At 38.2% G+C, this 14,849-nt stretch overlaps 1 protein-coding gene across 4 annotated transcripts in view; it reads left to right on the plus strand.

Annotated features, from left to right (window-relative positions):
• The window catches only part of LOC124794789 (serine/threonine-protein kinase N), a 317,306-nt gene that overhangs the window by 151,752 nt on the left and 150,705 nt on the right, over positions 1-14,849 (plus strand). For all 4 annotated transcript variants that reach the window (XM_047258435.1, XM_047258436.1, XM_047258434.1 and 1 more), the window contains exons 3-5: positions 233-342; positions 5,643-5,871; positions 9,372-9,514. In XM_047258435.1, the coding sequence (XP_047114391.1) occupies positions 233-342; positions 5,643-5,871; positions 9,372-9,514 (482 nt within the window). The remainder of the gene's footprint in view (positions 1-232; positions 343-5,642; positions 5,872-9,371; positions 9,515-14,849) is intronic.

Here is a 14,849-nt window from a genome sequence, read left to right on the forward strand (position 1 = left end):
ACACACAAACAAACAATTGGCATAACTGTAGGTGAAGCTTGTAATCTGCACAAAACATTCTTGGTTGTATCAGAGTCCTTTACTTTCAATTGTTAGGCAAAAAACAGTAAATATTTCAGAGAGCTGTAAAATACTTGCTTATTTCCTTGCAATAATGTTGTTTTGTGAGATATCGTGATGTGATCCTGCTGTTGTCATGGTTAAGATTTCTCATTGAATAATTTGTTTACAGATGCTGCTCTTTCTCCACAACATGGAAAAGCAAACTCGAGCAATGGAGATGGACTGATTAATGACTTAAGACTTCTTTCACTTGAAAAACAGCTGAACATAGAACAGAAGGTAAAACATATATACCTGTTCTTTTAAGTTACAGTTCCGCATTGCAGCAGAAGATGCAGAAAATTAGATACTAAGCTAATGGCTCAGAGAAGACAGTCAAAATAGTGACAGGAGTGGATTCAGATAGTTATTTAATGTATTGTAGCCTTTCCTTTTTTAAAACTTTTCATACTTATTTTTTCCCTATTGCTTTCAGTTTCCTCCCTTAAGCTCTTTCCTTGATAGCAGTTTATCTTTAGCTGTAGGAGGAAAATGAAATTGTGTTCTTACCATGTTAAAATTTGAGTCCAGTTTAGTATTTTCAGTAAATTTTATTGTTTATTTTGGTTAGAAACTAGGTGTCTGCTATGAACCACTTTTGAAGTGCCAAAACATGTAAATTGTGAGTTATATAGCAAACACAAACAGCTCTTCAGTAAACTGTTAATGTAATAAATCACAGTTTCAACAGTTATTTGACAGAGCTGTTTTCATAACACACAGAAGTATTCAGTAATTCATTCCTGAATTACATGATAATCAGATGAAGCTGTCCAAGTCTAAAATGTATTAAGGTTAAGGTATTGTTTTGACTACATTATTTGTTTGGCCAGTAGCAACTTAGTCCTCACCACAAAATTTATAAATCTTGAACCTAACTTAAAACAGTGGAAACTCCAGGTAGCCGTTTTGGCTTACCTTTGTATGCTTGTTCAAGATCACTAGTGCAAGATAACTTTCACACAATATCTGCATGATCTCATGTACGCATTTAAAAGCCAACGCAATAGTCAGTCTGACATGGTGGGGTCATTATGTAGCCTTTCAGTAGAGCCTCCAGACAACAAAGGGATCACGTTACTGATGCTTGAGCATACCAAGGGGTGAATGCCCATCGTGGGGCATCAGGGCCCCTGGCAATGGCTGTCATACCAAATGACCTTTGCTGCAGTTGGGTGGTACCTGTAGGGAGTGGGTGGCCTGAGGGAGGACATTTTGCACTTAAAGTCACCTCTGCTGCACAGTCTACAGCTCTTCAGGCGAACGATTGTATGACACACCCATGAACATTGCTCCACATAAACATTTGAAAATGGTCCAAGGAATTGTCTTACACAGGTATGTCACACTCCATACAGATGAGCTATGGGTTAATCTTGAAAGATGAGGTGTACATTTTATCTGACGTGCCCAGAAAAGTCCTAAGGATGATTGAACAAATACATGTGCTTGTATCTTAGCTTTTGAAGGAAATTTCCTCCCGGAAACAGTTAGTTACAGTGTGCAGGTGTGACGTGAAACTTTTAAGTCCCACCACCAATGAGGTGCTTCTGATGCTTACGCTTTGGTCATATGTCATCCTGCTGCGCAGTGGACCCAAAATGTGGTAACTGCTGATCATCACTCCATGAAGGTAGTCCATGTGACCAACGACGTTTGTGTGTTAATTGCACTGAACAGTATCCTTTATGTTCACCAGTTCGCGCAGTCTTAAAGAAAGAAAAGAAAATACAGGAATGTAAGTCTGTTGATTGGCTGTCCTATACTGAAGTACTAAAATAATAACAACGCCCATATCCTGTTGCTATGATGACAAATTATGTGAAAACAATTGGGATAAGGCTAGTCACATGACCGTGGAGGAGCCAAAGCCTCCCATGCCTTTGGATTTTGAGCCAATGCTCATTGGTGTGCTTCCATCCCTGTTAGTGACAAGCAGTGGTCTGGGAGGATGGCTGGCCCTCCTGGCCCCTTTTGCCTAACCTGGACACTCGTAAGATGATTATTCATTGGAACTGTAATAGATATTACCGTCAGCTGCTGGAATTACAGCACTTTATTTCCTCCTCTTCTGTAATTTGCATTGCTCTACAAGAAATGCATTTCACTGTTGTCCATGCCCCAATACTATGCAGTTATCATGCATTGTGTCAGAACCGAGCTGGCTCCAAAAGGGCATCTGGAGGGATCTGTATGTTACGGAGCATAGACATCACCTGTGAGTGGATTCCCCTTCATAACACAATGGAAGCAGTATGGTTGAAACTAACTCAGCGATCATTATTTGCAACATTTACCTATCTCCAGGAAGGCCACTTACTTTCACTGAGTTGACCAGTTGAATCCAACAATTCTCCACCCTTTTCTCGTACGTGGGGATTTCAGTGTGCACTCCCCCTTTGGGGAAGTACCACTTCGTCGGATAGGAGCCTTCTGTTACACCAGCTTCTTACCAACCATGATCCATGTTCCCTCAGTACTTGCCCGTGGCACCTTTCAGCTATATCTTCCCACAATCTCATGGCTTCACTACTTGTGGTCACTACATAACAATCTTTGTGGCAGTGACCATTTTCAATAATCCTGTCAGTTCTTTGCCACCACAAAATGCAATTGCACCCAAGACTATTTTTAACCAATACTGTTAAGCACTGGTTTGCTGTATGCCACATAAGGATTGGAAGAATTTCAATAAGACGCGATATGCTTTAACATCTCCTGCTGGTCGGGAATGCCATTCATTGCCAAGAACGGGTGTAGTGTTTTTATGACGGAACAGATAGCTGTTGACAGAACTTTCCAACGTATTAAAAAGGCCTTCCTTGACCACGTTTTGATATGTAATGACTCAATGAGCATACTCCAGGCCGTTGACTGATGTTACTCTTGTTGCCCTATGGTATCTGCTATTCATGACCTTGCTAAACTTCATCATACTGCCTGCTCGATTGTCTTCATGTGGGTCCCAAGTTATGTGGATATCCCCGGGAATGAAGTGGCCAATTGTTTAGCTAGAGGAGCTATTACTTGTCCCCCATTTACTTTGACGATCCCAGGTGCGGATTTGCAAGTGTAAACAAGATCTCTGCTCCATCAGAGATGGAAAAGCATCTGGCAGACTACTAACCCCCCTCTAATAAACTGTGCACTATCAGTCGAGGAGAGTACTGCTTCTCCCAGAAGTAGTCCGCCATCCTGTGTTGCTTATGCATTGGCCATACCAGACAAACTGATAAGTTTTATTGTTGTTGTTGTTGTTGTTGTTGTATGTGTGTGTGTGTGTGTGTGTGTGTGTGTGTGTGTGTGTGTGTGTGTGTGTAAAGCTCCATTCCCATATTGTTGTTGCAGAGCCTTATACATGAACAGTACCTCATACCCTGGTGGAATGACCGCTCTTTCTGGTCCTCCATGCTAATAGAAATATTTTCAGAAACTTTTAAAATCTAAAAAACTTTCAGTAGCAGCTTAGTTGTTAGTAGGTCCTTTATTACAGGATCAAACATAACCGGTTTCGCAGTGATTTAATCACATCCTCAGGTGTATACATACAGCTAATTTAACATTGGTGTGTTAAAATAAACAGTTTCCCAATGTCCAGAAGGCATTCGTAATGTCAGAATTGCCTAAATTGGATGGTTACAAGACCTGCCCTTCTCTGTATACATTCAGTATTCCTTGTTAGTCCTATTTGGCACGGATCCCAGATACTTGAGCAGTATTCTAGACTGGTGAACATGAATAGTTTGCAAGCAATATCCTTGCACTTCCCCAGTATTCTACCAATAAACTGAAGTCTATTACCTGCTTGATCCACAGCTGAGCCTAAGTGATCATTCCATATCATATCCCTATGAATCGTTGCACCCAGGTATTTGTACAAGTTAGCTCATTCCAACTATGACTGATGATATTATAGTCATAGGATACAACATTTTTTTCATTTTGTGAAGTGCACAGTTTTACATTTCTGAACATTTAATGCAAATTGCCAATCTCTGCACCACTTTGAAATCTTATCATGATCTGACTGATTATTTATGCAGCTTCTTTCAGACGGTATGTCATTATAGATAACTGCATCATCTGCAAAAAGTCTGAGACATGTGACACTGAAAAATCATTCAATATAACATGCTGTGTTCTCCCAACCAAAAAGTCCTCATCCAACCACAAATTTCACTTGAAACTCACACAATCGAACTTTTGGCAATAAGTGTAGGTGTGGTACTGAGTCAAATGTTTTTCAGAAATCAAAAAATACTGCATGTACCTGACTGCCTTTGATCCAAAGGTTTCAGTACGCCAAGTGAGAAAAGTGGAAGTTGGATTTCACTTGATCGACGTTTTTGGAATCCTTGCTGTTTGGTGTGGAAGAGGTCATTTTCTTCAAGATACCTCATTATGTTTGACCCCAGAATTTGTTCTGAGATTCTATAACAAATTGATGTCAAGATATTGGATGGTAGTTTTGTGGATCACTTCTTCTATCCTTCTTGTAGATATGTGTTACCTGTGCTTTCTTTGAAACACTTGCACAGTTTTTTGTTCAAGGGATCTACAATAGATTTTAGTTAGAAGAGGGGCTAACTCATACAGAACCTGATAGGGATTTCATTGGGCCCGAGAGCTGTGTTCAATATTAATAATTTCGACTGTTTCTCAACACCACTGAGACAAATACTGATTTCACTCATCTTTTCAGCAGTAAGTTTCTTGGCTACATCTCCATTTTCTAGTAGCCAATCCTTTCAATATACAATTGAATTTTCCCCACAAATCTTACTACTATCAATTTCAAGTTTCAACCAGCTTTTTGTACCTAATTTTACGTGAGCTTCACTGCTTTTCAGGAGTGCTTTGAACTCTGGCACTTTGCTGCAAAAGCTGTGGCAGTTAACCACTAGGGTTTTAATACTCTCATGTGTGTGAGGCATTTCTTTCAATCATGTACTGATATTTTGGGTTTCCTACAGCTGTTGTTATCTGGATTAGCTGGAGAACCACCTAATCTAAAAAAAAAAAAAAAAACCCGTGTGCACCCACAGTCAGATACCTGGGTAGCAGCCTCTGATGTGCAGTGCAGTTTTATGCAGTGTCTCTGTTGTAAAAAGATTTGTGAACCAACAAACCGTATTAGGTTATTAGGAATTTAAATATTTCTTTTAACTCCAGTTCTGATTTCCCGTGTAACCTCTCTTATTCTGTGGTAGTAGTTTCTACCTATTCCTTCTTTCTCCCTTTATTTCTGTAAATTGGATGAAGGAATTTTAAGTTTTGAAAACATATTTGTTCTTTCTAAGTGTTCATGTATCCTGTCTTTCCAGTAGGCTGGTTGGTGAGCAACGTTTTTCCTTTCATTTTAATTTGCAATTTAATTTCTTACTTATCTTTAAATTTTGTATTTTTTGTGTGAAGCTTATACTGTACAGCTACCTACATTCTTATACAACTCTTTTGGTAGAAGAACTGAACTGTTGTATAGACTTTGTGACTTTGAAAAGGCTAGCCAGAACTAATTGTAAATTTGTTTCTCTGTACAGGTGAAACAGGGAGCTGAAAATATGATAGCAAGTTTGACAGCCAGTCACTCTAGAGATAAAAAGCTTTTAGCTGAAGCTCATCAGATGTTGGCCGACTCAAGAGCTAAAATAGAGTTCCTGAAAATGCGCATTTTGAAAGTAAAGCAGCTACGACATAGCAGTGTGGATCCTAGTTCAGTACCTAACAGCACCAGTAGTAATGGGAGTGGCGAAATGAATCAAACCAAAGGTAAATTGTAACTGATAATCCAATGCTTACCTGGGGGAATTTTTGTAAATGGTAATTATTAATAAAGTTCGTATAGGTAAGTATTCAGGTTATACATCATGTGTTTTAGAGTAAGTTAATTGTTGCACAAATTGTAACTAATTATGGAAATACTTATCTACCTTCATTTTACCATGCTATTATGAAACAAAGACATGTTAGCATTAAGAACTTTTGTGTGTTTGGTATGTCATATGTCAACTTCCATACTCAGTTTCACAACCGTAAAAATTATTTCTGCACACCAGTGAACCAGGTGCGTTTATATGGTATGTGAGCCTTCTGCAGTTTGGATGGTCCACTTACAGCTGTTGATGATAAGTCTTATCACAGTTGGTATCTTGGTGCCTTTAAAAAGCTGCAAATACCTTACCCCTGGGGATGTGCTAGTCAAAATTAGGCAAAAAAGTAATGTGGGGAGACTTTACTTTGTCATACCACTGCAGCCAGTTCAAGGATCTTCAGTTGACCCCTTTATAGCCCATATTATTGAAAAATATTTTCATCCTATATTCTGTCTGTTTTGTATTTTGGGTACAAGAACAGAAATTTCATTTCTTTTGTATGAAGACCAGTCTTAGTTGGTGTCATGGTGCTACTTTGAAACTGTGGCAGTATAAATACTAGATTCATCTGAAAATAAATGATGTACCACATGATAAAATGATTTAAAAATTGTACCTTCTTTGTGCCAAGATATTCACTTCCACCTCTACATATCATCGGCAAGGAGTCAGCCATTAATATATGAATCTTTTCTTTTGATCGATACCTTTTGTTCTGTGAGGATTGATTCATATCTTTGGTTAGTTTCCGTATTTGACTTTTAGTCAATATTATTTTTATACCCTCATGCTGACTCAATATGATGAGCCAAATATAAGGTATTTTTCTAAAATAAAATTAGTGTTTGACTAGCATAGTGTTAGTACCCGTTTCTTTCAAAGTGCTCTGTTGTCAGCTCATACCGTTGTCCCAGGAACCTCCCCACTTTGCTGCACAGTCCTGGAAAGCATGTTTTCGGATATCCTTTAGTGTCCATGACAAATTCTCTTTAATGTCATCAGTGGTGTCAAAATTATGTCATTTAAGCATAGATTTTAATTTTGGAAACAAGAAAGTTGCATGGAGCAAAGTGTGGGTAGTAGCATGACCGCAGTTGGACATTAAACTGATTTTTGGCAGAAAAGTCATAAATTGCCTATCTTTGTGGGCAAGGCACAGTACAATAATGAAAGTTCACATTTTGTCATTGAGGCAAACATTCAACAAGCACAAACTCATTAACATTGGGGAAAAAACCTGTGAATACCAATTTGATATGAGCCTGTCTTAATGCTGCCGTCATAGATCCGACACTTGTTCCTGTGACAATATGCAGGAGCCCAGCTCAGTCATTCAGTGTAGAGAAAGCCAATGCACACTAATCGATACTTGGATGCAGATAGTTTGTGTGCAAGAATGTGGGTCCGTAACATGCTAATGCATAGAGCAAAGATTATTTCTGATGATGATGACCACTTACAGTCTGAACTGGAACATTTGAGACACGTTTTCAGAGAGAATTCTTATAGCAAAGGAAACATTAAAAACATGTTCATGTGCAATGAAGGGCACCTTTTGAATCGGCAGAAGAGGCCAAGTTGGCTGCTTTCCTGCTGTACTGTGGAGCAATGAGCCACAAGTTAGGATGTGTGCTGCAGAGACATGAACTGAGACCAGTATTCTGGCACAACCCCAAGATATGAGACATGCTGTGCCCTGTTAAGGAAAACATTGTTTTTCAGGTGCCCGATGTGTGTGGTGTCCCTTGCGAAAACAGTAGCACGTATATAGGTCAAACTATTTGCACAGTTGCAGAGCTTTGTACTGAGCACAAGTGACATATTAAAAAAAGGGAGCTTGGCAACTCAGTCATAACTGAGCCTGGAAAACGGTCACAAAATATGGTTTGAAAAGACAAGAGTCTTGGCTCATGCATCATCATATTGGGATTCTATTATAAAGGAGGCAGCTGAGATGAAAATAAACAGCAGCATTTTTAACTGAGACCAAGGGTACACAATTAGTAGGGCATGGGTGTGGGCATTGGATATTGAAAGAAAGCAAAGACAGATACATGATGCTCATAGGGAGGTGGGAACAGCAGTTTCAAGTGTGCCTCAGACTCCTCATGCCGCTTGACATCACTGGGTCCCATGGCAGGCTGAAGCTGCTATGATATGCCCAATATGTTTCCACATCTGCCTCATTTCGGCCTTCTCCATTTGGTACCATAGGCTGCAGTCACGTCTGTACAAGGAGATAACCATACCAGTCTTGGCAGTTAGTTGTTTTTACTCCTGTCACAATGGCAGAAATAGCCATCAAAAGCTTGAGTATTTTATTTGAATTGATGCGCCTTGAAAACTGAAAGATTTTACTCAGAACAACTCTCTCTTGACCACCGGATTGTCCCTGCGTGACTTACCCTGAGTCTGCCACCATTGTCCCTTCATTGCATTTAATCCAGTGAATGATGCCCTGCCTTTCAACCATGTTACCTATCCCAGTTTTTTCATCATGTTTAGAGCACTAATTGCCATCCTTCTCCTAAACATGTAGTTGTCTGCTAGCTAGATATGTGTTCCATAGATCATGAAAAACATTATGACTTAGAATGTTTCAACTGAACAACAAACACAGAACATACATTTAAAAAATATATGTATTTTTATGGCTACTTGCTGGGCAATTAAAGGTTTTTGTATACATGAATAATTATTTCTGTTCAATAATTTGTCTTTGGTGTATAATGAGTTATTGAGAAGAAACACCTTTAACTTAACATCCGGAAACACTTCTGCTGGCTGTCAGACAGTTTGTTTCCATGACTAGAGTGTCAGAGTTGTATAGCGCCCCTTAAAGTGCCAAAGGTAATTCAGTAAAGTGTAATGCAAATCACTTTCCTTCTAGTGTTGTACAGATTATCCAAGTGGATTTCAGTGCCAGTGGTTTATATGTGTTAGTCTTGTGTAGTATTTTCATGAGAACAACATTCTCAACTTTCATCTCAGTAGAGGTAATTCTTTTTATTTATTGCCATTTTGCGAGTTTTCTGCAATTTATGCCAACCAGACCGGTTTACAATATATAAGTTTTTCTTTGTAATGCACTAGTTCTAACAAATTTTGCAGTATCAGCTTTTTTATCTAGCAGTCATTAGTGCCTACTGTTACAACAAGAAAATAATATATCATTATTGTACTTTCACTTAAATAGCTTTTTTACTGTGTACAATTACAGCTCAGTTAAGCAATAAAAATATTTCGATGAAACATTTCAGAAGAATTTTAGGATGATGGAGTTGTATTTTTTCCCTTCGTACTGTCTTTTCATCAAGATACCTCCCCATTAATTAAAGTTTATAATTACTATCAGTTATAATTATATATTTATTGCATATTTGCTTTCTTTAACAGACAAATTTGAAACACCACTTGAAGAGAGAGTGGAAGAATTGAGGCACAGACTGAGGATTGAGGCAGCTGTTGTAGAAGGTGCAAAAAATGTTATAAAAATGCTGCAGAGTTCCAAAGTTGTAGATAAAAGAGCCCTTCAGGAAGTAAGTAGCATTTCAACATACAATTTTTCACTTGACTCACCACATTTTTGTATGAGAAGGTTGTATTTTATTTTGATTTATATTTGAAAGAGAGAGTCATCACGACAAAGCTGTCAGCTGAAAACAGCACTATAAAATTCAGTAACCGAATAATTTTCTCCATTTTGATTTCCTGCAGACTTGCCTTCCTATTAAACGTACACACACAAGTGATGTAGAAATCACGAATAAGTCACTTATGTGTTTACATTTGTTGAATAAGTAATATATTAGGAGACATGTTTTTGTGTGTCAAGGTGGACTGATAATTCCACTTGGTACACAATGTTACAATTGACTTAGTTTTCTCTATTAGTATTAGTAGCACTGCATGAAGGGAACTAGTTGAGTTGTGATACTCTCCGAAAATAATTTCTTTGAACCTGGGCCCACGGCCTGTGTAATTATTCAGTGAAATCATGTTTTCCTTTGCTAGCCTGTATTTTCTAAAGATAAGTCTGTGTCTGTCTTGATGCTGACTTCTTCAACATATAAACTTTTGTTTAATAAACATAGCTTAATAAATAAAAATTGATGTCAGTTGGTAACTTCACAGAAAAATTGAATCATCTACCCTGCTGGATATCTGATTTTTTTTCATCACCATTGTGATCATAGTACCTTCAGAATAAAATAAAATAACATTACTAGTTTTACTGGTCCAAGTGATGTTTCTGTAACTGTTTATGATCTTAGCAAAATGGGGGTTTCTCTGCAGGGTTAATATTAGTGAGGTCATGGATTCTCACAATTCTGAGGGTATCAACTTAGATGATGAATGATCTTATAATATCTAGGGGGATGTTTAAATCCTTGAGTTTCTGTAGTTATGTGGCTTCTGGAATATCTCAACAAAGCGACTATAACGTTGTAGCCCTGTCACCAAAGGCAAAAAAAAAGTTTGAATAAGGGGGAAAATTGTGTACTTGAAAATTTTTGTCTACTTACATGAAAGGATGTCATGAACAACATACGAAAAATACACACTGGTGGTGTATGAGCAGGATGGTGGGGCCTTAAATGTTACTTTTTTATGTTTTTCTTATATAACTCTAAAACTGTGGCGACTAGCAAAAATGTTTCCCAGTACAAAATTAGATTTCCTGCAAAGAAAGTTCTATTCACTTTTTCTCTAGGACTAATAACCCCGCATTCCAGGTGATGGAAAGGTCACAGATTACTAAAAATATTGTTTTAATGGTATAAAACTACTGTTTACTGTTAAATGGATTGTGTTAAGAACAGATATCGAATATGCGTACAATGTCTTTAGTGCAGTAGAGCCATAATAATAGATGAATTGTGTAGTGGGGATGTAACAGGGTGTGTGGAGCAGGGTGGAGAGTAGAAGTGCAAGGGACATTTGGTCACCGGATTGTGGTCATACACTTCCCTCCTCCATAGGTCTGCAAACTACAACAGCGAGCAGATGATTCCCCACTCTGTCTACCCCACTACATCACAAAAACAACTACAGGTTGTTTCACAAAGTTATACCGACGTTCTGCAGCGCAACTCATGACCCCTGGTGATGTGGTGCACAGAAGTGCCCAGAGAGGGAGTGTAACACTAGGATAATGATTTGAGCTACTAATAAAACTAATGCAAGAAATGCATAGGGATGGAATCTGCGTAAATCTCTGCCCACTATTCTATACTTGTATTGGAAAAATAGTTTCTTAATCACACTGTCCAGCACCTGAGGTGTTCTTCTGGGAAAGGTGACCTCTCATCCCAGGTGCTACTTGCTTTTGATTTTGCAGACAGAAGGCAGATTCACCTGCTCATTCTTCAGCTAGCACACCTATGAAGGGGGAAAGGTGTGACCACAGTCCGGTGACCTACCGTCCCTCACACTGCTGCTCCCACCAGTCCCCTCTCCACCCTGTTACAGCCACAAAACACAATTTATCCCTAAATACCACTCTACTGCACTTAAACATAGTACAGGTGTAGTATTTGTTTTTTACCCACTTCATTTAACAGTAATTTTATGCCATTAAAACACTATTTTTAGTAATCTGTGATTTTTCCCTCCTCTGGAACACTGAAACTATTAGTCCCAGAGAAAAATAAATTGGATGTTTTTTGTATGAAATTTAATATAGTTTTCGAGTTATTAAAGAAAAGTGTAAAAATTATCTTTAAATGTTCCTTCCCCCATACCCCACTGGTGGGGATTTTTGGTATGTTGTTTATGACACTCCCTCCTGCCACTGTACAAAAATTAGCAATTACACTATTTTTGCCTAATTTTTCTTCACTAACTGGACAGTTGTCTCTTTCCCCTTGCTATCTGGTATTTTAGATATTTTTACCCCTTTGATATTCATTCCATATTGAAGATAATGGAAGTTTTCTTCTGTGATTGTGATAGAATGGTATGTCAGAATGATCTCTCCCTCCCTCCCTCCCCCCCGCCCCCCTTTCCTGTTTCCACATACAGTTACCAATTTTCAAACACTCTTCACTATATGATAATGAAAATGATTGGTCACATTTTGGTAACAGCATCACTCCCTGCTGCTGCAGTTCCTTGTCCCTCCTTATTTTGTGTTTCACCGGTTCCTGTACATCAAGAACGAGTCATGATAACTAAGTAAGGTGATGTATTCATAAGAAACTAGACTTGTGTTCAGGAAGTATCCTCACTTTTTTATTTTCATCTAGTTAAACTTGCCACCCTGAAGTTGAAATTTTCTTACAGCCTGATCCTTATCAGTTTGCTCTTGAGTGCGTGTAAATTAAAAATAATAATAATTATTATTACTTCATAATGTCACCAGATTGCACATTAGTGTGAAAATATTATTATTATTATTATTATTATTATTATTATTATTATTATTATTATTATTATTATTATAAGGTAAAGTACCATTATGAGCTATAACTCAAAGACCCCGAATGTACCATGCAATCATTGTAATTATGTTTGTTGAGAAAGATTTATAAACAAAAGGTGAAATTTGATCGTTGTGCATGAATAATTGCCTGGTTATGCTCAATAAAACCACATACCCAAGCCAGGCTGTAAATTTGGCCTTTGCTTTTTTAACTACATAAGCCATGGTGTTACTGTATACTGTGTCCTTTTTCTTTTCATGATTCATTCTTTTTCTAGTACTTGAATGATAAAATTTTATCAGATTCTATCTCTAGTTCTTTTCTTTCACATCTTTAGCCGAAGAGGACTGTTGTCCATACTGCTGCTGCCATCGCTGTCATAGATCTCATGTAGGGTACTAAAAATTGGGTAATAGAGATCAAGCTACACACAGGTGCAGGCAGTCTTTTCCCCCCCTCCTCTTCCCGAAGAATATCAACAAGTCCGTTATTATTCCTGACATAATTTCCTAATGTTCATTTTGTTGTTTTTCATAAACAGTCATGCCTTTCAAATGAATTGTTCAATGATGCAGATATAAGTTATTGTAGTTAATGGACACTGAAGTCTATTTCTTTGAATTGAATTGCTTTAAATGTTCATGTAATGATGAAATTAGAAAAGAAACTCATATCTGTAGGGACAGAAATTGAAACTACATGCAGGACTGTAATATATGCAAGACTCAGTATTCAGGTTGGTCATAAACATATAAATGGATCTTTATATCTACTACGAGACTTAACTCCCTTATGTAACTGTAAAATTTGGAGAAAAACTTCAGCTAACTCGTATGTATGTATCTCAATCATATTGTCATTGTTGGAGGATACTCCAGTCATCCTACAATAACTTGTGATAGTTGCAGTTTTGTAAATGATGGGCATGACAGCATCATTTGTACAACAGTATTACACGTGTTCTCGGAAAACTGCCTAGACCAGATAGTTCAGAACTGGAAATATATTAGATTTAATGACAACATATAAACCAAACCTATTTGAAAAAGTCTATATTGCAAGTGGTATCTGTGGCCATCAGGCAGTTCAGCAACCGAGTAGGAAGTTGTAGATGTTCAGTTAGTTAGACAAAGAGACATTGTAGTGCGTTTAAAATTAGTTGCATCTTTTGACAGTTCTGCACAGGGCGAGTAGGGGAAGCATAGTTGTCTGTGTGTGCCGAGCACGTCATCGGCCGACCATAAAGCCTTGCCTACCTTACATCACGAACGTTAGTGGCCGCCAGGCAAACATTCTTTGGTGGTAAAGAAATGCCATAAATGAACAGAACAGTTAAATCTATCATCTTTTATACATAACTCACAGTTATGGTGTAAGTGAAGCGATCCCAAGGGAAGAAGCATCAATGTCCCCTTGCTTGGAACTGGTACTGGCACCCACTGAAATTAACATCTCTTCAATCTATTCTTCCAGCAGTCCTTACGAATTGATGTCTCCTCGACTACCTTTTTCACATGACTGACAACTTGAAACCGATCCTGAGGGATAACATTTGCAATGGCTTCTTTTGTCAGCATTTCAACCTCACTGAGCATAAACTTCATGTTGTTTTTTGCCACACTACTTTTCACCTGCGCCCATATGTTCTTAATAGGATTTAAATGTGGTGTAATATGGAGGAAGCCTGATTACATTATGCCCTTTATCATTAGCCAGTTCGTCGACCTGATAGTGGGGAGTTTTTGGCTTGTAAAGTGCTACAAGTTCCATTAACTCTGCCTTATTCACGCCAGGTTCAACTTTATCCAATGAAAAATTTCTTTGCGCTGCATTGTTGGAGCTTTATCTATCACTATAGAGTGGTATGGTGTGTTGTCCGTTACTATTGTCATATTTGGAGAAATACTCACAGCAGAACATCAGAAATCCACCCCATGAAAACTTTGGTATTGATTTCCTCATGATATTTGCCTTGCTTCCTGGAACAGAACAGCAATAAACAGTTTGGAATGAAACCATGAGCAGAGCCAGCATGGAGGATGATTATTCTGCCACCCTTGCCTATCGGTTCTTTCGTCATTCATTGTGTTGTGCGATCCGTCTACTCCTTTGTCAGTGTATGACATGCATTAACCCACGTCTCATCCAACCACACAATGTTTTCCAATGAAACGTTCCTCACTGCACGCAGATATCTGCCTCTCCATGCTGCTATGTCGCTTCTTTCAACGTTAAATGTCCGAGACGAAAACTTTTCATGCTGGAAATCAAGTTCAAGTAAACAGTTTTGAAGTGATGACCTACTCCCATTGTACAACTCTGCTTCTTTGAGGCTGGAAAGAAGTTTATTGAAGGTAGGATATTCCTTGTGCTGGTAACGAGCGTACACATGTCTCCGAGTTGCATTGTGCTGGAATACGTCCATACTTGTTACCCGTCTGTCATAACA

This window comes from Schistocerca piceifrons, chromosome 4, assembly GCF_021461385.2.
Source record: "Schistocerca piceifrons isolate TAMUIC-IGC-003096 chromosome 4, iqSchPice1.1, whole genome shotgun sequence".
Classification (NCBI taxonomy): domain Eukaryota; kingdom Metazoa; phylum Arthropoda; class Insecta; order Orthoptera; family Acrididae; genus Schistocerca; species Schistocerca piceifrons.